Source organism: Solea senegalensis, linkage group LG21 (assembly GCF_019176455.1).
Source record: "Solea senegalensis isolate Sse05_10M linkage group LG21, IFAPA_SoseM_1, whole genome shotgun sequence".
NCBI classification, from domain to species: Eukaryota; Metazoa; Chordata; class Actinopteri; order Pleuronectiformes; family Soleidae; genus Solea; species Solea senegalensis.
Window position 1 is genome coordinate 4,132,370 of NC_058040.1, and position 22,517 is coordinate 4,154,886.

Here is a 22,517-nt window from a genome sequence, read left to right on the forward strand (position 1 = left end):
TTCACAGCTATCGCCTCCAAACAGGCTCCTATTGGGTGACACAGCTGTCAATCACACTGAGGGAGTTATTTTGCAAACATCAGAGTCGCCTCCCAGTGGCTTGCCAATATAATTTGACTTATCTAAAGTGTGTGAAAATATTAGCTTGTAAAATTAAATTCTGTAACCCGGATGCTATTGTGATTGACTCCCTTCACTCAGGTACGACCTTTCAGCCCGCCCAAAACGTCCAACGCCAGTCCTCCTCCTGCCGCACCCCTTGCCCGGGCAGAAAGTTCCTCTTCCTTGTCCTCGAATGCCTCGCTCAGCGCTGGCAACACCCCCACTGTCGGTGAGCTTCCCCACACTCCTCTGTGACTGGACCTGTTTTTATTATCCTTCTGCTTACCTCCTCACCAATATGCTACATGCCGTTGTCTTTGCACCACAATGTGCTGTGTTCTCCTTTCTCCCTCTTCCCTCACTTCCCCTTCCCTCTTGGCTTCACTCCCTCCTTTCCTTACAGGAGCTGAGCACAACTTTGCTCACCCCCTCTACTCCCCAGAGCCAGAGCTGCTCTCCCTTTCTCCTTTTTTTCTACTAAGCCAAAGTGAGTCTGCCTTTCCAAAACTCTCCTTTTCCCTAAGAGACATTTCTTTCCATGGTGCCTTCAGTCATCATCTCACTGCATCTTCATATTTCACTGATGCTAAGATTGCTTTCTTTAGCTCTTTGTTCATCTCTGTGATCACAGCCACCTGTCATCATTACACAGCTTACAACTGCATTCGGCATCACCTCTCACGTTTGTGCTTTCTGGCTTTGTTTATCTCCTCCTTCCCTCTTCATGCCCTTTTAATTTGGCATAAAGAGGATGACGTGTTCATAGCGAAGCTGCCTACCTTTGAGAAGCGCTGTGAAACACCAGCAGGTATGGTTGACGTTCATACAAAAGGACTCTCCTCTGTGTTTAATCCAAAACTAACACTGACGTGTTGAAAGGACTGGACGTACTTCTTTGCTCTGCAGTGATTGCATCTGTCTGTCTTGTGCGTTCTCCATGTTCATTTGCCTCACCCGCTCATCATTTAACATAAAAATGTGCTGTTTGTTTGAATAACGAATGATATAACTGGAACATCCTTGTTAAAGTAAGTTTTAATATGCCGTCTGAGGTCATTCCGACTGTTTAATAGTACTTAATTATAACTAATGCAGATGTAGCACGCACTGCTCTAAAACCGTGTCTTATTTCACTTCATGTGAGAAATGTACTGGTTTGCAAACCTCATTAAACGTAATAATACAAATATTCTTAATTATATTATATGCATCATGGTATGATCAAACCTCTGATGTGAGCTCTGGACCACGATGTTATAAGAGTCTGATCCGCAGCTGAGTCAACAGACCTGAATCTCTGTGCCTTTTCCCATTCTCTCAGGGACGTCTCGCGGTCCCAGCCCTGTGACCCTGGCATCCCAAGATGCTTTGCCCATTGCTGTGGCCTTCACCGAGTCAGTTAATGCCTACTTCAAAGGAGCTGATCCCTCAAAGTGAGTCTCACATGACCTCTCGCTGCTCAAAGGTCCAGCCGCGGACCCGCACATGTACACATTTCTGCCCATATGACACACGAGACGTTTGTAAGTTATACTGTACGTTACATGGCGTTGTGTTTCATGGTCTGTGGCCAATGTACACTACACTCAGACATTTGGCTGAACATTGTGCTGGGAGCCTCTGCCTCTCACGCTGCATGCGTGGAATGTTTTGCGTTAGTCCGACACCATTCTTTCAGGGTGGATAACCTACATGGGGCAGATTATAGTCTGGGGCAGAGAAAACATACAGCCTTTTATTAGTTAACTGCTGTTAAATTGCCGCTGTGCAAATGAAAAAAAAAAAAAAGAGCTTATTTTTGTAGGGATTAGCAAATGGAACATTTCATAAGCGATGCAGTGGAGGCGCGGTGTCAGGTTGAGACCCGCTGAGTGTCGTTAACCACCACAGACCAGGCTGGACCCCAAATTAATAAAGACTCTTCTCGGAACCTGTTATGAAAGTAGATCAATGTGGACTGTGGAGGTTAACATTATGTGAAATGTTGAACCTATGTTGGATTGAATGAGAAAGCTGGATATCTAATCTAAATAGGCTTTGGTTAGAACTTAATATTAAGAGTGGATTAGTGGGCTTAATACTAAATATGGCCTTGTATTTAGTTAAAGTGATGAAAAGAAAACTGGAGCTGAAAGAATTAACAATCCTGATAATAATTTAAGTCGAAAAGTCAAAATATTTGCTGTTTTCAGTTCTTTAAATGTAAGGTTTTTGTGATTTTCACACAGCTGCTTATTGAATAGAATTTAATGTCTTGAAATGGCGGTAAAAAAGAATAACAAAAGATTAGTTGAGTCTTGAGTCTTTGTTCTCCTGTTGCCGCACTCTACAGGTGCATTGTGAAGATCACAGGAGACATGACTCTGTCGTTCCCCACGGGCATCATCAAGGTGTTCACCAGTAACCCCTCGCCGGCTGTCCTCACCTTCAAACTGAAGAACATCAGCAGGCTGGAGCAGATCCTCCCCAACCAGCAGCTGGTTTACAGGTGAGGTGTCCAGATGAAACGGATGAAGTCAAACTGCTGTGTTTGCGTTTGTGAAGTGAAGGACCCGAGAGTTGCCCGAGATGATGAGCTGATAAATTGTTTGAGCTGTGGTTAAGTCAAAGGAGGGCTTTAGCCTCGATGATGCAAGTGAGAATGAAGGAAATGTAGTTTGCGTCAGCAGGAGGAAATTCAATTAGTAATCTGACATAAACCTATCATTAAATTGTCAGGGAAGTATTTTCCACCAGACATTAACAGCCAGGTTCTCAACAGCCCATGTCTCTTCTGAAATACTTTGTGCCCAAAAATAGCAAAGAACAGGAGAGTTTATTTAACAGCAGCTTCATTTAACACTCTTCATTCATTTCGCCTCTCACCTATTTTGTCTCAGTCAGAGGTGTTAAGTGTGTATTTTACCTCAGGTATTCAACATGTCATTATAACATGGGGGACCTAACGTTTTGACCAGTTCTTTTTACGTTTCTCACTCTGGTTCAGTCAAGACCTCATGGCTGGCCTAATTGAATTCAATGGAATTCACGATTTATTAGCTGGTTGGATGTAACAGGGTAATTCTTTCCATGCTATCGGAGCTTTACACACAAAGCCAAGCAGCGCAATGAATAATTGAGCCCCCGATTATTCTGTGTGTGCGTGTGCGTCTTTCTAACTGTTTGCCTTTTACCTAGTGATCCTTCCCAAAGTGACTCGGATTCCAAGGACTTCTGGTTCAACATGCAAGCACTGACGTCCTACCTCAGAAAAGCCTTAGATCAGACTCCATCAGCTTCCTACTATAATGTGGACATCCTAAAATACCAGGTCTGTAATCCACGTATAATAAATGTCGTGCAAGAATGCTGTTAGAAACCTGACAAAAAATCAGGAGGAAGGGAGAAATCTGCCATCTTTGACGAAAGTTAACAAGCACTGATATCACATTATTATCATAGTGTTGTCTGTGCAGCCTCAGTTTGTAATAATCTTAGAATAATCTGATATTTTTAAATGTTCTGGTCTAGCCTAACACACACTTTCTGGACCAGATAGGAATGAGTTTAATCTGTGGTCTTTATAATATATAGTATATGACCCTTAAACCCTGTGATTATCTGGTTTGAACCTCGATCACAGTTAAACAGTTAACTGCAGGCCTAGTCTAAAATGATGTGAAATACACTGGGCAAACCAAAAAAACATTAATGACATTTATGTCATTTTGAAGTAAATGTAGAATTCAAAAGAATTCATCTTTATCCTGGTTTGTGTTAAATTGAGGAAACGGCTTTGGTTTGTTTTGCTTTGCCTCTCATTTCTGTTTTCAGAGCAAAAACAGTGGATTTGTTCTTCTAAGAATACATTCCCGGCTGCTGTATTTCACTTCACATCGTTATTTATGCTTTAGAGGTAAAATAACTAACAGAATTTAACTGTGCTGCCATGTCCAGGTGTTGTCTGATGGGATCCATTCCACTCCCCTGAACCTGGCCGTGTACTGGAAGTGCGCAGCAACTACCACGGATTTGAGGGTCGATTATCGCTACAACCCCGACTCCATGGCCTCTCCTGGACCTCTCACCAACGTACAGATCTTAGTGCCTGTTGACGGAGGGGTCACCTCCATGCAGTCTCTGCCCAACTCCATGTGGTGAGAGAAACTTTGTGTTGTGTTGTTTAATATAGCACATTAAAAACAGCAGGAGTTGAGCTTAAGTGCTTTAAAGAAACCAAAGTTTTAAACAGAACAAAACAAAAGTGAAAGGGACAGATAACACATTTAAAACAGTAACAAATAAATCAATATTTAAGAAAGGAGTCTTTAAACCATCCTCCAGTTAATCCTTACAAACTTTCACTTTGACTCATGGATGAACTGATCCGACATCACAAACAAACACTTTTTTTGTCTGTTTTGTAAATGTGAAATCCCAGAAACACCTTTCAAATTTTATATAATTTGAATAATGTCTTGAGCTTTACAATTTTTTAAGTGTTTGTTCTATGTGTTTGAGGTTTAACTCTTTTTTGGGAATTGTAGGAATTCAGAGCAGAACAAGTGTTTGTGGAAGCTTGGTGACATCTCAGAAAAGACTGAAAATGAAGGTAAGAAATGCTTTTCTTTTCTTTTCTTATGTTAGAAAGGAGTTAAAGCTGTATTATGTGACTTCAATGCAAGCTAATGTTTGTTAAATTCAAACCACGGTCAAATAAGTTCAAACTATCCTGATTAGGCCTTTCAGCGCCACACGACTCTCTCTGTTACATCATTTGCAGTTTCTTTGTTTTCATATTGTGACATTATCGTGCGACATAAAGTGAAACAGCGTCATACAGCGGCACTGTGGCTCAAAATACCAAGAAGTGCTCATAGAAGTGGATTCTACTGAAAAGCCAGTGTTTGAATTTAACATGTTTCTTTAATCTCTGATGACATAATATAATATATAACGTAACATATAATCCCTTATGGAGGAGGAGAGCAGGACCAGTTTAAGTGTCATTGTTTGTGTTTGACCTCAGGTGCCGGATCTCTGAGGGCCAAGTTTGAGTTGTCGAGTGGCCCGACAAACCCGTCCACTCTGGCCGTGCAGTTCATGAGTGAAAGCAGCACTCTGTCTGGAGTGGACATGGATTTACTGGGGAGTGGATACAGACTTTCCCTTAGCAAGAAGAGATTTGCCACAGGTATGTGTCGTGCTGGGCCTCGCGGTTGGTGTAGTGGTGCAGCAAGAAGACCCGGGTATCGAGACCCAATCGGAACAAGGGCCTTTCTGCATGGAGTTTGCATGTTCTCCCTATGTGGGTGTGCGTGGGTTTTCTCCCACAGTCCAAAGACAAGTAGATTTGGGGATTAGGTAGATTGGACTCTAAATTGACTGTACGTGTGAGAGTGAATGGTTGTTGTGTCTCTATGTGTGGAGGATGTGGAGGATGAAGTGTTAGAAGATGGATGGATGTTTCGTGCACCTCATCCTGTTAACCTGAACGTATGAGCAACTCAAACATCGCCTCTTGTTTTCTTTTTCCTTTAGGACGATATATGGCAGACTGCTGAAGCGTCCCACCTCTCAGATTCACACACAAATTAGCAGCTTCGAAAGACGTCCTGCACCTCTGGACCCACCTGAGCACAGCTGTGCATTTGCTCAGGAGGCAAAAATCTCACTACAATAAAACAGCACTGAGTATATAACACTGTTTAAAAAAAAAAAGAAGAAGAAGAAAGGAAGAAAGAAAAAGAATAAAAGAAAACTAAGATGAGCTTTCAGGAACTGTGTAGATATGAAGTCTAATAATGCTCTCTCATCAGTTCACTTTTGTATAGTCCGAAACAATTTATGGATTAGATATAAATCTATATTGTATTTGAAATCATCATCAAAAAAAGAAAAAAGTGCACTAACAATCTTTCACATGCTTTTTTTCTAATCGATTATTTTTCTTTCCCTTTTCGAGCCGTGTTGAAATAACCATAAAAAAACCATTTATGTGTGGGAGAGAGGAGGCGTCGCCTTCTTTCCCTCTGAACTGTAAATATTAACTTTTCAGCTCTGACTTAACACTCAAAAAATCAGTTTTGTTGACTGATGATTCTCTTTGCCTTCTCACAATTAGGCTTTTTTGTTTTGTTTCTATTTGATCATGTGCAATGTCGCCATGAAGGTAGAATAACATCCTTTCCTCTCTCACACTCTTGTGGCACAAACTTCATCTTTTAAATTAACGTTAAAGTGCTTTCAAACAATTGCAAAAAAAAAGAAGAAAGATCGGACCTCAGTGCCTCCTCGTTGACTGTGGATCTATAGGCAAAAAAAGTGCTGCAGTGTCTTACCCAGATTTGGGTTTTCCCAGATTTAAGCTACATTTCTCTGTGGTAAAGAGTTTTTTTTTTTAAAAACAATCGCCCCCAATGGGCTCTTAAAAAGTCATAGTTTGTCTTTTCTAATTCTTATTCTTAATTAAATAAAAACAGCTCCGCATCTCGACTGTAAAACATTGTGTCAAATGTTAGATGCTTTTTAAAAAAAAAAAAAATAAATCAAGGGACATCGGCCCCAAAGTTGTAGCTTTTTTTAAAAAACTGGCAGTGAGTGTTTTTAATCGTACATTTGTGCCCGAGGACGTGCCTGAATCTTCTTAACTTCTCTCTTCATGTTTTGTATACTACAGCACAACTAATGAGAATAGCACCAACATTGTGCCAGTTCTGTTATTTTTACTCTGTTATTTGGATACTGAAGGGAACGTGTTCTGTCTTTTTATTACAAACTGTCTTCCACCAACGAATCAAGTCACGTTTGGATCCCGTTCGATCTCATTTCTTTCTCTTTTCCCTCGCGTAGCACGTTAAAGGCCAAATGAATGATCGAAATGCCTTATCGCGCCTCGTCAGCACTGTGTGATCCGGTGTCATTACTGTAAAGACAGTGTTTCCAGTTCCCTGTGATAGATTACTAATCTATTCTGCCGCTCGCACACTGAATGCTGGGATTAGCGTTTGCCTCTTGCAACTATGAAGCGGGTGCAGGAAATGGATGGATGGAAAAAATGGCAATGTTTGACTCTCGCTGCTTCCTCGTTGTCTTTTAACGAACAGAGAGCGGCTGCTGAAGCTGTCGAGGCCGTCTTACTCCTAGGTGCAGTAGTTATTTGTCACTTTTAGGACATGTTGTCATGGATCTCATGCTTGCAATGATCCTGAAATTGGTTGATGGTATGTGGCATGTGTGCAGATGCAATAAATGGCCTGGAAGCTGTGATAGAAAATCGGCGCACCCTTTTATGAAGAGGGAGGAGTTTCATACAGTCTCTCAAACTCGCAGTTTTATCCTCAGTGACACAAAACGTGACTCATTCAGCGTCTCATATCTGGTGCATAATCAAACATTCTTAATGTTTCTAATGTCTGTATGATGCTCTCCGGAAAATTCAAGCCTTTAAAGAAAAAAGTCGGATATTTTCTGTCTGCTGAACCTAAATCTGCCAAATATTTGGTAGTTGGATGAGTTTACATGAAATCCTAAAATTGTAGTATTAGGCGTTTGTATGCTGTGGTTTTTCTCACAATTAGAGTGACATCATTTTTTTTTATTTAAGGAAAAGACCACAGATTCTGTAATCATCATATTCAGTATTAGCGAGCTGGTTCTCGCTGTCCCCGCAAAACTTTCTACATAAATTTGTGAAGGCTCATTTTTTTCAGGTCGCTTTGGTTTTTTTTTTTTCTTTCCTTACATGTTCTATGAAGAGCAACAAATTTTGTAAATGATTCTCATAAATTGTACATATTTACCAATATCAGCCACTTTTTTGTCTTTACTTTATGATTTCTCATTGTGCCTGTATTAAATGTGTAATATATGAATATATACAAATATATGAAAATGACTACTTTAAGTGTGTTTTGTGTCATTTTTGTAAGCCTCATATGTATGTATATATATATAGATATATACATTATACATTGTAATTTAACCCTTCAATCCCTACCCCTTCAAATGTCTGTCTTGACATTTAACTAAGTGCTTTTGCCTGTATGTATGGCAGTTATTTACAATTTACTCCATGATATAATAGTGTATTGACAATTTGAAATAAGGAAAATGTTTTATTTAGCAGAAAACGCTGCAGTTGTACGCAAACACCAGATTTTACGTGTTAAATTTAAAGAGTATAAAACATTTATAATAAAGTTTGTTTTAGTTTTTTTCACAGTGTGTAAAAACAGGCCAAAGAATGGAAACTATGGACAGGTGTTTTTCCAATGCTCTCCTCTCTTATGTTTGACGGGGAGTTTTTTAAAAGAGACAAATCAAACGGTCGCTTACCTTGAACAAAAATCCAGACTCCTATGGATTTGGCAAACAGAAGTACACCACATGACAAAATGTGCAACAGGAGTCTCACAGGTTTTTAGACGTTTTAATGCAGAAATGTTGCATATTATAATCTTTAATGGATTAACGAGCCCGAACTTACAATGTGCAGGTGTTGTGCTCATATAGAATCCACTGCAGCTCCTCGTGCTTTCTCAAGGAAGTAAAATAAACTGCACCAATGACTCATTATGACAAGTGGATGCTCAGTAAAACCTCTGTATTTCCTCTTTTTGGTGAGTCTTCATGTGAGCTTTGAAAGAGTCAATGGCGACATCTTCCTTTTCTTTTAAAACAGACATTTTCAGCAGGTGTGCGTCAGTAAGAAAGGCAAAAATTGTGCTGAAATGACCTTAAAAAAAACGAAAGCTCTCCAAATCCCCGTCAAATATACGCATTCCGCTGATGACATGTCGAGAACTGGAAGGTCAGGAGTCGTGAGATAAAAACAACAAATCTATTGTCAGCTTTTTCACCAACGTGATCCATGTCCAAAGGTTTGTATTAAACCTAGATAATAGAGCGTGGAACTGACGTTTGAAAACACCAGCACACATGTGTTACCAATGTACTGTTTGCACTGCGGCTCTAATTCAGGCCGTGCTTTGTCTTGAAGGATGTATGCATGACTGTGCGTACACTCTCAGCACTACATCAACACCTTGTGTGTATTTAGACACTCGGTCATGCCTTGTGTCGCTGTTGGACATCCGGCCGCCTGTGCTGCCTCTGCACAGCAACATGTGTGAGCCATCAGCGGTGACTCTACTTTTCCCTGTCCGTCTCACTCAGACCAGCATGGAGAGATCTTACAGTCTCTCGTGTATGATGATGTTATTTCTGTGAAAGGCCAGAGTGAGATATGTGAGCTGATGTCATATCCTGGAACTGTGTCGGCCCGCATGTGTTAGGCCTTTTGCGTGTGTGGCCGCGCGTTTTGGACAATGTGTGAGTCTGAGTGCATGGGCGTCACAGGTAATAAAGAACAATGTGATTGTAAAGAATTTAAGGGAATAGTTTGGCGTGTATTCATGCGGTTGGCTTAAACGATTTAAAGAAAATAGATTATTATTCAGCCTCTGTCTCAGACACTATTGTTTAATTGTGTCTTTCTTTTTTTGAACACAGAACTGCACAGAGAACTATGTCAGGACTATAAACTCAGGCCTATCAAGTGCCTTTATCTTAAAAGAAAGGCCAGCATGGATGACTGCCATCCTGTATGCAACAAGAACATGTGTTAACATCACAACAACAAAGAAATCCACCCGAAATCCAGCTGCCAGCATATTACGGACACTATCGGTGCCTGGAGTGATTATTTTGTCACTTACTTTTCCACTTCCTCTGCGCAATGTTGCAGCAATTAGTGGCGCATCTGCAAAGGATCGCAACTTCCAGTCATTGTAAATACATTGTCATATTGCATAAAACTTTGTTTTATCGATGGTTCCGTCGCTCAGCTTCTTAAAAATGAAACCTTCCGCCCCAATAATCCCTCCCCTCTCTCCGTCTTCAGCTACCATCTCATCTCTCTCAGTGACTGTATCGCGTGGATAATCCCCGGCGTTCATGAAATTATTTTATCGCGTTAATCTCGGCTGTATCAGTCTTAGTTTGTAGTTGTCTCACTTTATTAACGCAAGGTTGCCGTTTGAACATTTGGGTACCACTGAGCTGATGAACTCAATGGTTTGAATGTAACAGACATTTGTTACACACGGCAGCTTTAATTCATACAAAAAAACTTTACTGACATTTAAATATACATCGACAGTCAATTACCATCCACATTCTTTCAAGAAAAACTGATCATCAAACCAAACTGCACCGAGATAATGACTTTGGAGGTTTCCCGAGCCTGACGTTCCTCACAGTCTCCCGCAGATCACGATACAAATCATTAAATGTATCCTGGTCTTCACAAAACCCCACTGTGGACTCATATACAGTGATCAGCTGCTGAACTCCAGGTGACTGCGTGCCTGCTTTGCTTTGACTGTTCCAACAACCCTTGCATATCATAAAGACTGAAAACAGGAGAAACAGCGAGGCGAAACCTTGTGGAAAGAATCTGTGCGCCAGCCAGGCTAAATGTGACAAATCAAGCCCTTGTGTTTTGTTTTTATAACACAACGTGTTAAAGTGGTGGTTTTTATGAGGAGTAGCTCCAGTGTGGGACCTTTCGCCTTCCAGCGCATGACATACACAAAAAAAAAAACACAACTTCATGTGTTTACAGTTGGATCTTTGTGGATTCAATTGACACGATGAGTGAGTCTCAAGTGAAGCTGGTAGGGTGTTTGTTTCATTAAAACAACAATCTTGTCATCTGACATAATCATATTACCCATCATGTTAACATGTGTACAACAGGGGTTTGGGAATGGTCGCCGCGTCTGGGTCTGGCATCGATTGATGGATCCTGAAAGTCCGAATCAGCTCCGTGAAACAGTCGGAGCGCGGGGAGCGTCGGGTCTTTGGGTGTTTGTCCAAAGTTCCCGCTGGAGCCATAGAGATGAGTTATTCTACAATCCAGGGAGCGAGCCCCACATCAGTAACATTTACGCACAATTTATAATTGATGTGCCCATTAGACTCCTCCCCTCCCCCTCTGCCACAAGAAAAACCATCTGAACAAACAAAGACTGTGTAAGTTTATTGCATTAATATGGATCCCTCTCCTCGGCTTCTCCGGCTCACTCCAAAACCCAGAAGACCTCTGTAGAATAACTCAAATGCTCAGCGTGTCAGACTGGCATCCAGAGGCATCTGTCACATTTTCCACTCAGCACTCAGAGGTCTGTCAACTGTCCCCCCACCGGCTATAAAAATATGAACACAATTCAGTGTTAACACAACTGACAGGGAATTTATCGCTTTGAAATATCTCCTCGACACGAGCAGATCATCGCCTTTTATAATCAGTCACTCGACTCCACTAATCAGTCTTTCAGTAATGAAATGAAGCTCATTTACATTAAAATAAACAATTACATAAATCTAGACACATCAATCCTGGATTAGATCTTCCTCTCGCCCCAAGGTCAGCTGTGATTGTAGAAAATGGAATGAACAAATGGGATTTTTTCAGGGTTTTGATTTCAGGGAACGTCGTTCTATTAATCTACACAAGAAAGTCGAACAAAGACGACAGGAAAACATGGAAAAGTCATCAATGACAGTAGCGTGAGCTTATTTGCTGCTCTCTACCTGCGCTACATGAAGTTATAGCTGTGTCTGTGGAGACACATGCATTTTACACCACGACCAACGTTATGACGTTATGAAATAACCTCGGTTTTCTGAAACATGTGCTACGGAAACATGAGTGTTTCTACTGCAAAGTGTATAATTAGAATTGTGGTCGTATTTTTGAATAATTGTGCATAGTTGAGAAAGTTCTTCCTTCTTTGTTTTGTGAAACGCCCTCCGATGACGCAGAATGACGCGAGTCGCAGGGCTCCACGGGTGTCGGGAGAGCCAAAAATCGATTTTGAAAGGCACTTACTTGAAATATTATTTCACATCTCTACGACATAGATGGAGAGATTTAATAAACATTCCATTTGTCTTTTTTAAAATGAGTCACTGGAGGTGAAATGGAGATGCAGGGATGCCACGTTCAGTCATCTCCACTGGCAGACTGCATTGCCCGGTTCACCCCGAGGAGTGGGAGTGGACCCTTTCCGTGCCATTTTCACAGAGACACGTCACAGACTATTTGTCATGGAGAGCGTGTCGAGTGTGTGTTTGGGGGAGGGGGCGACTAAGACATGGGTCACATCTTAAATCCCATGATGGCCCTTTAGTCTTTCTTTATTGGCCCAGTAAAAAAGTGCCAATTCAATTCAGTTGCCTTTCGTCAACTAAAGCCCTCTAAATGTGTGACTATGATCAGTCACACATTTAAAGGGCTTTATTTTTGCTACTTATCCTATAAGTTTGTATAAGGAAGAACTTCCTTAAAAAAAAAGGGGAAAAAAGCAGAGGTAAGTTGTTGTTGATAATGTGTTAACACCTCATACAACTACACTTTCCCTTTATTCTATGAGGTACCGTTTAAATCTAAATTTAAATGTTAATATAAATGTTCTGGGTGAAACTAAATATTTAGAAATTCACATGGTTGGTAACTGGAAGTACCAAAATAAAAGCTTGAGATGGCCAGACTGTGTTTATTTATTTATAGATTCAATATTTAACATTTAGATTTTACTAGTTCATATAATTCTGCACAAGTTAACAAATATTGGTGTAAATGTTAAAAAGTTAGAACATTCACGACACTTTTTCAAACCGTGTTTGAAGCTAAATGTGGCAAGAATGGTTGGATATCACTGCTTTTTTATAAAAGAAAAACATTGATATTAGACAACTAAATAACAAATGGGGGAGGGTTACGTCAGGACCAAATCTAATATGCAGATGACTGTAAACAGTACTGACGAGGACGTGAGGTGGAGGCAGATGATCCGCTGTGGCAACCCGAAAGAAGAAGAATAAAGTAGACGTATGTGATTTTAAAGGATGGTGTCAGAGCTGAAGTCAAATGAAATAAAGTAGAGGCCCAGGGGATCAATACAGCTCACTATGAATCAACAGGAGACACACACACTCAGAGCTCTCCTTCCTTCCGTCCTTCCATAGAGGAAATGTTCAGTCCATAAATATTTGGAGTTTGCTAATTGGAAGAATCTGTGCAGCTTCAATTCTGGGGGGTTCTTTAAACAGCGCACTCATATAGATTCTTTGTATAGTTTTATGTCCCTTTGTTCATCAGGGCCAAGTGAAATGAGCTGAGTCTTTCGTAAACAAGGACACACACACACACACACACGGGTCGTTTCTGCCTTTCTGTCGTTGTGAGGACAATGATTGACAATACATTCCCAAGGTCCGTTACGTCCACCTGAGTGATCTCCATTATATCCTTAATCCCACATCTAAAATAAAACCCTAAAAAACCCTTAACAGAGTGTGAGAACTGGACGAACACACACACACACACACAGACAATCCCAGACACACACAGGTTGTATGGCCTTGTGTGTGTGAGATAGTGGTTTCCCCGCGAAGAACTTTTTTTGTTTTGCTTCACCATAAGCAGCATGTGAGCCTCCTTCCTTTCCCGTTGGCAGCCTTGTTACACGCAATGCAGCGCAGATGTGTTTTTATGCAGGCAAACGTGAGAGATGAGCAGACTGCTGTGAAATGCATACTGAAAAACATGTTTGCATGTCACCGTGTTTGCATTCGGGATTAAAAATGCATGGACATACTGTAGGTGTTTTTTTTTCCTTCCCCCTTTCTTTTTCCTGTACCACACACTGTCACGTCTGGCGGTTTCAGGACACACCGACAATTACTGAGTGAGATCATATTTACGTCTGCTTAGTTACAATAAGAAACTCGTGATTTTCAGTATAATCTTTGAACCTGATGATTATTTGTTGTTTTGTTCCTTAAAATGAACTCTTCACGTTTACAAACATCCAAAATATGTCCACAAATATTCACTTTACTGCCTTAAAAGGAGCAAAGACACCAGAAAATGGAAGATGCCAAAATCCCGATCCATCACAACACTCAAACTGATTAAATGACCATGAAAATAGATGAATTGAATCTATCAACAGCTGATTATTTGTTAAATAGCAGCAGCCCTAATAGATAGAAACAACTTTCTATCAACATATATATATATAATATAAACATTTGAGCAGCTCTGCGCTTTCAGCAGCAGATAAAACACAAGCATGTTTAACCTCCATTTAAACAGGAAATCCCTTGAGATTAAGATAATTTCAAGGGAGATTTGGCCAAGATAACTAACCATAACAAAGATAGCATTTTTTTTTTCTTCTCACAACCAAAATAAACCAAAACAACATGTTTGAAATTGACGAAGGACAACAAAAACACGCTATCACGATAAGTGCAGCTTAGGAACGGCTATTACACTTTTCAGTTACACTTGTTTTCATGGTTAAAAACCTCCTAATCGCTGCAAACGAGCCGATCAAAATATCTCCTCACTGACGCTCTCGTCAGCCGCGCTGTTTCAGACCAAAACCACACCCCCAGAACGTGGACTGTGTTGTGATTGGCCAGCCAACGAGAGCTTTCCTACTGTCCTGTGATTGGCCAGGTACCTGGAAGTGACGTAATAGATAGGCCAGCTCTCAGATACACAGCTCCCCCTCTGGCACGGTGGATGCTCTGCATCTCAGCAGCTACAACGAGAGTAGTTCTTCTTCTTCTTCTGCGGTTGAATGTACGCAACCGGATGTGCCCGGACTAGTGCCTGCACCAGGAGGCGCTACGGTGGTGAGGATTTCTGATGACGACATCAAATTAAGGAAGTGCCGATCCGCTTTGCAGAGCCCAGGAAAACAATACAAATCTCTGAAACTTTAGAGTTTCATAAACGAGGTAATGACGCAGATACACACACACAAACACAGCGTTAATTGGAGCTTCTGGTCTATGTGGCCTTTAATGAAGCATAATGAAGGTCAGGAAACTAGAAGATAGAGTCCACAATGAAGTGTTCACAACCAGGTCAGAACAAGGCTCAATGTTGCAATGTAACAAAGGACAAATACTTCAAATTCAAGTATTTGTACTTGACTTTATTTGTATTTCTAGCAACTTTTACTCTTACTCCATTACTATCTTTGTTACTCGTTACTACCAAAATAAATCAGAAGAAGAAGAGTTGGTAATGTCCTCACTGTTTTAATTACTTTTATTTCTGTGTGCATTTTATATCAGAAAATGACTTTTAATACTTAAGTACAGTAAATGCCATATACTTTAAGATTTTTACTTAAGTAATATTATAAAAAGAGACATCAACGTCTACCAAAGTCATTTCCTGGTAAGATACTAGTACTTTTACTCAAGTATCCCTTTTAGGTTCTTTATATAAGTTTTCTACCACAGTCCAGAACGTGCAGAGCTTAATGGGAGAGTGTGAGAGTGGACGTTTGTTCATTCTGTTATAGATGTTTTACATATAAAGCTGAGATTGGCACAGTCTCCCCTGACAGTCTGTGTCCTGTGTTGTGGTCACTCCTGCATGCTACAGGCCCAAGTGTGGCTTTCACTGTGTGTGTGTGTGTGCAGCTCATTTAGCCTCTACATGTAACACAGATAGCGTGATGCGTTTACAAGCCCTTCCATTCAACACGCACGGCTGATTTGTTGGACTATTGCAGCATGAGCTGTTGCTGATATGTTATTCACAACAGTGCAGTGCCGGAGAGAGACGTGACCGTGTGAAATGACATGTGACAAGGTGGATTTCCGATCACGTTCGGTGCGTGCAGGAATCTCCCTTTCTGCTTTTTCTCAGACCTTTAACACACCGAATCTTTTCTCATGGTCCCGACACCTCACACGATGCACTCTGCAGTTTTGGTCACGTGGACACCTGAATGTAATATTAACTAATCCCAGTTTGGATTAAGAGTTTAAAATTAGTCAATTGAAGAAACCACTTCATTGTGCTTGTGCTTGTTAAACACAGAAGCTTGTTTAAAAATGCATATGAATTGTTTTCTTTGCTCAAGGTCTTAGAGCAGTTTTCATTGTCTGCAAATAAATCATCATTTAAGTTGTATTATTTCTATTTTTTTTGTGAAATTTCATCAGTGGTGTAAAGAATAAAATAGAAATGTTAATTAATTAATAATTAATATTGAAGAAAATAAAATTGGAATTTGTTTTGTCATTAATCTAAAAAAGTTTATTATAACCTCCTAACTTTAACATTTATATTCAAATTGTTTCATTCTTTCATTTTCTTCTGCTATAAAATGCCATAAATCACCATGTTGCACTAATTTGTGAAGCCAGTCATTCGTCGATATGATTCAGATGAAATGAAATCATTTTACCCAGCATGCAATGTTTACACCGTGTTCTCTTAAAAGCAGGTTAACTTATAACTTGTCCTCTTGGTGACAGAGTCTTCCGAGTCACTCATTCACTCCTCCACTGTGTCTCGGTGTTCGCTTTAAGAGGCACAGTGACCCACTTTCAGTGTCTGCACGCGCGCGAGAGAGACAAGAACCTGCAGGTTTCTGGACTGACCCGGTGGAACAGAGGCTCGGAATGGACACCAACTGTGCTAGGAGTCCTGCAGCGGTGCTCGGCTCACCACGCCATGACCCCAGTCAGAGGGTCACGCCTGCTCCGCACCCTCGTCGGTCACACATCTTCCTGGACGGAGAGAAGGCCGGAACTGCCCTGATCCTGTCTGGATTCTGTCTGGCGCTGATTGGCGTCACCTTAACCGTGATGGGCTGGCAGCGCTACAAAGCCAACACCATGTTTGAGTGGACCCAACTGCTGGGCCCCATGCTCATCTCTGTTGGAGGGACTTTCATACTCACCAGTGTCTGCAAATTTAACCTGGTGTCCTGCTGGACCTGCAGACAGTGGGAGGAGGAGGTGCCAGTGGTGGGGCAAACATCAGCAAGACTTCCCGGCGGTGTGAACCAGCCAATCATGCTGCACAGTGCCACCACAACAATGCTGTGTCTTCCCCCAGCCTATAACTTTGTGACCCAGGACGTACAACAGGCTGTTGACTTCCAACCTGGCTGCTCTCTGAGTGCAGCACTTCCTCCCTATGGCGCTGTTTGCTGTGCAGATAACGCAGCGTTCTCAGCAGACGCAGCAGACAACGCGCGGAGCAGGTACAGAGCTGGTTCTCTCTCTGTTACTCAAACACACCATCAGAGACATCTCTTTTTCTATTTAAGGTCCAATGTACAACATTCAGGAGGGTTTATTGGCAGACATTAAATGCACACATTAACCCTTGGAACACAGAGCATTTTGGCTGCTTTTTACTATTACTATGTTAAAACGTACAGTATACACAGAGTATATGAAATATAGAGTGTCATATCCTTTATATCCTGTCATTTTCACCAACTACATAAAGACACCTGAGCAAAGAGTACTCAAAATGTGTAGAATCAAATTGGATTTGTGAAATTTGGAAATCTGTTACAGTTCAAAGTTCACTTGGCTCGTTTTTATGAACAAAAAGAAAAGAAAAACTGTCTAATTTTGTGACTTCTGCACAATTATTGCTACTGTATATCACGACTAAAAATGTGATATAAAATGAATCATAACTTTGACTCAACAACACATGAGAAGACAACCCCCCACACACACATTTTTTAAAGCCTGAATATGTGACCTATAAATACACACCCCCCGGATGTCCATATAAGGAGTTGTGTATTAATCCCACGGCACTTAGACACTATGGGTATGGGAAGAAACATTCAGTTATGATGATGAGTTTTGCTTTTTATTCAGTGAAAAGAAAAAGAAAAGAAATACCCAACTATACAGTATGCCTGGTGTGAAAAGGCCTTTAGATTCTGCCTTTTTTTTTAAGCACCTCCTCAATGTGGGCGGGGTCATCACAGCACGGCTGCATGAAACTACCGTGACTTTGTCTTATACGCCAGAGCAGATACTTAAAAAAAAGTTGAAACAAGCATCTATGTGATGAAAGCGTGACAAGAAGAATCACACAGGTGCTGCCACCTACTGATAAGGAGGGTAACTTACCTCTCACGCAGGTGCTGGTTGCTTATTGGCTGTAGTCACTTCAGTGTGTGTACTTCTTTCACACTGGCCCTTTAAGTGCTTACTTCTAGTTGTTTTGCTTGTTACCCAGCATGCAACATGTGGACACTAGAGCAGATAAAGCACTTTATTCATTAACCACATGTTCTCTTTCCACTTGGCCCACATTGTTTCTGGCCGTCAACGCTCTATCAGCCAATTATGGTGCAATTAATCTCCATAATAGTTATCCACGCGTGTATTGATTCAGGGAATTACCGCGCTTAAAGCCATGTGTCATGTAACACATGGTTTATTGTCCTTTAGTTACAAAAATAAAACGAGAGGGGTTAGAGGATTTCATTTTGTGTATCATTTAAAGAAATGACATTAGCCTTGTGTCAATAAATCACGCATATGTGCTTTATAAAAGGGAACCAGACTGCATTCTTCTGCCCACCTGTTGCACAAAGTGCGGAGGGAACCGTAACATTATGCGCGGCCATGACAAAACCTTTCGTAACCCTAATTGCGAGAGCCCGTATTTTATTTGAAATCCAATCAAATCTCCTCTGACGGACGTGCCGCGAAACAAAAAAATCTGCATTCCTCGCGTGGAAGGTTCCCAGTTTTCACTTGTCTTTTATTGTTTTTAGATGATTACTCCCAGCAGGTTTCCAGGAAAGTAATTCACTTTAATAAAAACAGACAGCGGGAATAATACAGTTAACCTAGAGTAACTATAAACTGCTGCCCTGATCATATGAACACATGTTCAGCTCACCAGCTCTCACTTATGTTGTCACAACTTCTGACCTGTTTCAGTGTGTTTCCAGTGGTTAATGCCAAATAGAGGGATGATCAAGGGAGAAATTGCTCAACCTCAATGTTTTCTTTTAAAGGGCAATCTGCTTCCTAAAATGTGCCCTAAGCTTTAACCAATTGGGGTGGTAAACATTTCGGATTTCGAGGCAGATCTTCTCTCATCCTTAATCCTCTTTCATTTCCTGTATAGGATTGAGAGGACAGCGGACGAGGGAGGACGTGGCGACGAGAGCGGCGCTACCTGTTCCCGGCCGCCTGCTTATGACGACATCTACCCGTCCTCTAACAAACACAGTGTGACATAGAGGAAAAAAAAGAATGTATTATTATTTTACGCTTTTTATGTACAAGAGGAATGTGTGAATGTTAAGTTCTGACAAATTGTTCCACGCTTGTCACATCAGGAAAAATGGTCACCTGGACTTTCGCGGGTTGGCGGTGACATTCAAGTCAAAATGTTGTGTTTTAAAGGTCCAGTGTGTAAGAATGAGTGACCTTTTTCCAAGCTTTATTATAATTTATTATAATTAATATCTTTGTTAGTGTCATAAGCTTCAGCTTACACAAAAAAACACATTTGTCCATTTATGCTGCTACAGAAACCTGAAAAGAAAGCCCTTTCCCAATGTACACATAAAAGGTTTATTCTGATTATAATTATTTTAAACTGATTTTACACCTGAACACTAATACTTATAGGTTTGCCCTTCTAAACGTTACACATTGGACCTTTAACGCTGTCAAACAGCACATTTTGATGAATTCTACAGAGGACTGCGACACAGTGTGTTGCATTACGTCCTGAATGTAAAACAAATGTTTTTCTTTGTCATTGGTCAAAGGCAGATTACTGTGTTCATTGCTTTCATTGGTCCATTTAAATATCAACTATAGATTTTTCTAGATAACTATAGATTTAGTTTTAAAAATATCGACAGGTCGACATCAGCGTGCCACCAGACGCGCAGCTGCACGACAGACTAATGTGTACGTACAGAGCCGTGCATGAACGCTATTCACTCCCGAGCAAACTGACTGTCACTTTCAAATGCAGAATCTCTGACCTTGTGAGAGTTAGTAAATGTGTCTTGATCTAATCTCATTTTAATCTAATCTCACTATACCAGTGTGTGTATATGTGAGGAGGAGGAGGATGCATGATGAGAGAATAAGTCTGACTTTGCTTTACATCACTGTATTTTAACGTTGGCAATAATGGTTTTTCTTTGAGACCTCAGGATTTTCTCAGGAGGTGGTACTTGGTATAAAAAGTTTGTCTCGTTGTTGATGCTTGTACAATTATGACGACATTGAAAGGTTTTTGTGGAACCCAGGAAGAATATCTGCAGCAGCTGATGGTGGATCCTAGTAAACTTTTTACTTTTTTTTTAAATTAAAAGCTTTTTAAAACCCTAACCAGGTGCTTTTTCCTCCCTCAAGTCAGAACAAAGAAAAGGTTATCATCAGAGGTGGAAAGAGTACTGAAATATTCTATTATATATTCTAGATTTCTATTCTATTATCTATATTCAATTAAAGGCAAACCTTTACAAAGTAAAATCATATATGTAAACACATAATGTATCAGTCAACGTGGGTCAAAGGTCACAAATGCTTTAACTTTCTCGCTCACTCAGGGACCTTAATTAACGCCAATTCACCTGTGTCCTCGTCACTCACCTGCCAAAGTTCCCAGTGTGTGATTTATTTATTGATTCATTTATTTCTTTAAATTTGGGCCAACATGTAACATATGTGAGTTAAAACGTATAACGAAGTATGGTACTTCCAAAAAATCCTTACTTAAACCACTACACCACCGTGTGGCCCTAGGTCATCGTGATGTTGACTAAATGCGCATCTGCAGTGACCTTTTCACTGAAAATTCACCAAAAAGTTCCGACATTATAATTATTATAATAATAATTATAGTGTAAAAAAGTGTATTCTCCAAAGTTCCAAAAATATAAATCTATATTCTCAAACAACAAAAAGAGCACATCCTTCTGCTAAGGAGGGTGAAGGAGGAAAACTTTGAGGTAGGATTTGCTAAGTGGTGGCATGTTCCAAACACAAAAACACAAAACAATCACAAAAATGTCTCTTACAGCCACAAATGATTCAAATATGATAAAACCATGGCTGCATCTATCAAACAACAATATCTACATCACAGAAGACACACAGTCTGGACAGAACAGTGCCACCAAATGGCATGAGCAATATTGTCCTTTTACACGTGTCGTAACATATAAATATGACTAATATATCATGAGTTTTGCTTCAGAAGCGTGTGGTTTGCGTCGATGTACAAATGGATGACGTGTGATCTTGCAGTTGGCTGAAAAGTAACAGGAAGATGATCTCTGTAATTACACACACACACACAGTTTGTTCTTTGCTGATGAGCACGATGTACATCACTGTGGTTTGATGAGACGGCCCGCTCAAATCAAACTTCCAGTGTCACTGCTATTTCACTCCACAACACAGCTTGGCTTTTGCCTTCGTCTGACACATAATGTTACCATAATAATTATGTATGAAGTCATAAAATCCACAAAGATGAGACTCCCTGGAAGAAAACCTCATTAAAATGGAGATTTATGGACACACTCAGCTCTATCTTAGGGCTGCAAGGTTTTGGAAACTTTAAGATACTAAATTTACATTTGGAAAAACACACACACACACACACGGATTTATCCAGCGCTTGTTGTCTCTCAATAGCTGCACAAACCGCTGTACATGCCCATTAAATGTTGGCAGGGGAAAAGCAGACAGCCACTAGTGACTGAAACAAACATGGAGACAATTTAGCAGAGATACTGAAGAAAAATAAAGAAGGAAAAAAAAAAGTTCTTTGCTGGAGAAAATTAACTTCAAACGGGGGAAGAAAAGCCATGATGGTCATTTAACATTTGGTTACAATTGTTCACATATTGTCAGGATTGTTCATATTTGTGTGTGGTGTCTCTAAAGAGACCATGAGAATCAGAGGATGATCACCTCAACATGAAAATACACTATCTCCAAATTTATAACACAGGGCCCCTGCTCCTGCTGCTGCTCCTGCTCCTGCTGCTCCTGCTGCTGCTGCTCCTGCTGCTGCTAATGATAATACTAATACTCATAATGAGTGGTCAGGGATCTGCTCAGGTGAAGCTGTTGAGTTGATTTTGATCGCTCAGTTTCACTGAGTGACTGAGTGAGTTCTCTGTCGGTTGAGTTCACAGCATAAATACAAGTGTCACTGCACCACACGGGGGCAGAAATACTGAGGAAATCAATACACGTGCACCTTCACTCTGCGTGAAAGTCAGGTGGTTACAGGGAAGCAACACTACTACTGCTGCTACTACTATAATAATGATAATACATTTGTATCAGATTTATAGATTTGTCATTGTTTTTTCCTTCGAACTTTTTTCAACTTCTAACGTTTATAAAAAAAATCTGTCCTTTTTTATTTAGCATAGTCTTTCCCTTTTCCTTCAACTATTATATTCAAAAGGGGAAAAAAAGAAATAATAAATAAAAAACAAAACAAAACACATTTAGGTCATTCATCCTGTTTGTGTCTGAATACACGCAGGGTGCGTGATGGTAAGAGTTACACTTCCAGT

General features: G+C 40.5%; 2 protein-coding genes across 10 annotated transcripts in view; both read left to right on the plus strand.

The window, feature by feature from the left end:
- Window positions 1-7,637, plus strand: part of fcho2 (FCH and mu domain containing endocytic adaptor 2) — a 41,241-nt gene extending 33,604 nt beyond the window's left edge. For 5 of the 9 annotated variants that reach the window (XM_044012064.1, XM_044012068.1, XM_044012065.1 and 2 more), the window contains 9 exons: window positions 202-331; window positions 506-589; window positions 1,424-1,535; window positions 2,435-2,590; window positions 3,280-3,412; window positions 4,039-4,238; window positions 4,629-4,693; window positions 5,111-5,275; window positions 5,623-7,637. In XM_044012064.1, the coding sequence (XP_043867999.1) occupies window positions 202-331; window positions 506-589; window positions 1,424-1,535; window positions 2,435-2,590; window positions 3,280-3,412; window positions 4,039-4,238; window positions 4,629-4,693; window positions 5,111-5,275; window positions 5,623-5,645 (1,068 nt within the window). In that variant the 3' untranslated portion in view covers window positions 5,646-7,637. The other 4 variants (XM_044012067.1, XM_044012071.1, XM_044012073.1 and 1 more) reach the window with 2 other exon arrangements.
- Window positions 7,638-16,443: 8,806 nt separating this feature from the next.
- On the plus strand, window positions 16,444-20,307 carry tmem174 (transmembrane protein 174). Its single transcript, XM_044011814.1, has 2 exons — window positions 16,444-17,174; window positions 19,082-20,307. The coding sequence occupies exons 1-2, from the start codon at window positions 16,588-16,590 to the stop codon at window positions 19,194-19,196; spliced, it is 702 nt and encodes a 233-aa protein (XP_043867749.1). The 5' UTR covers window positions 16,444-16,587; the 3' UTR covers window positions 19,197-20,307.
- Window positions 20,308-22,517: the final 2,210 nt, after the last annotated feature.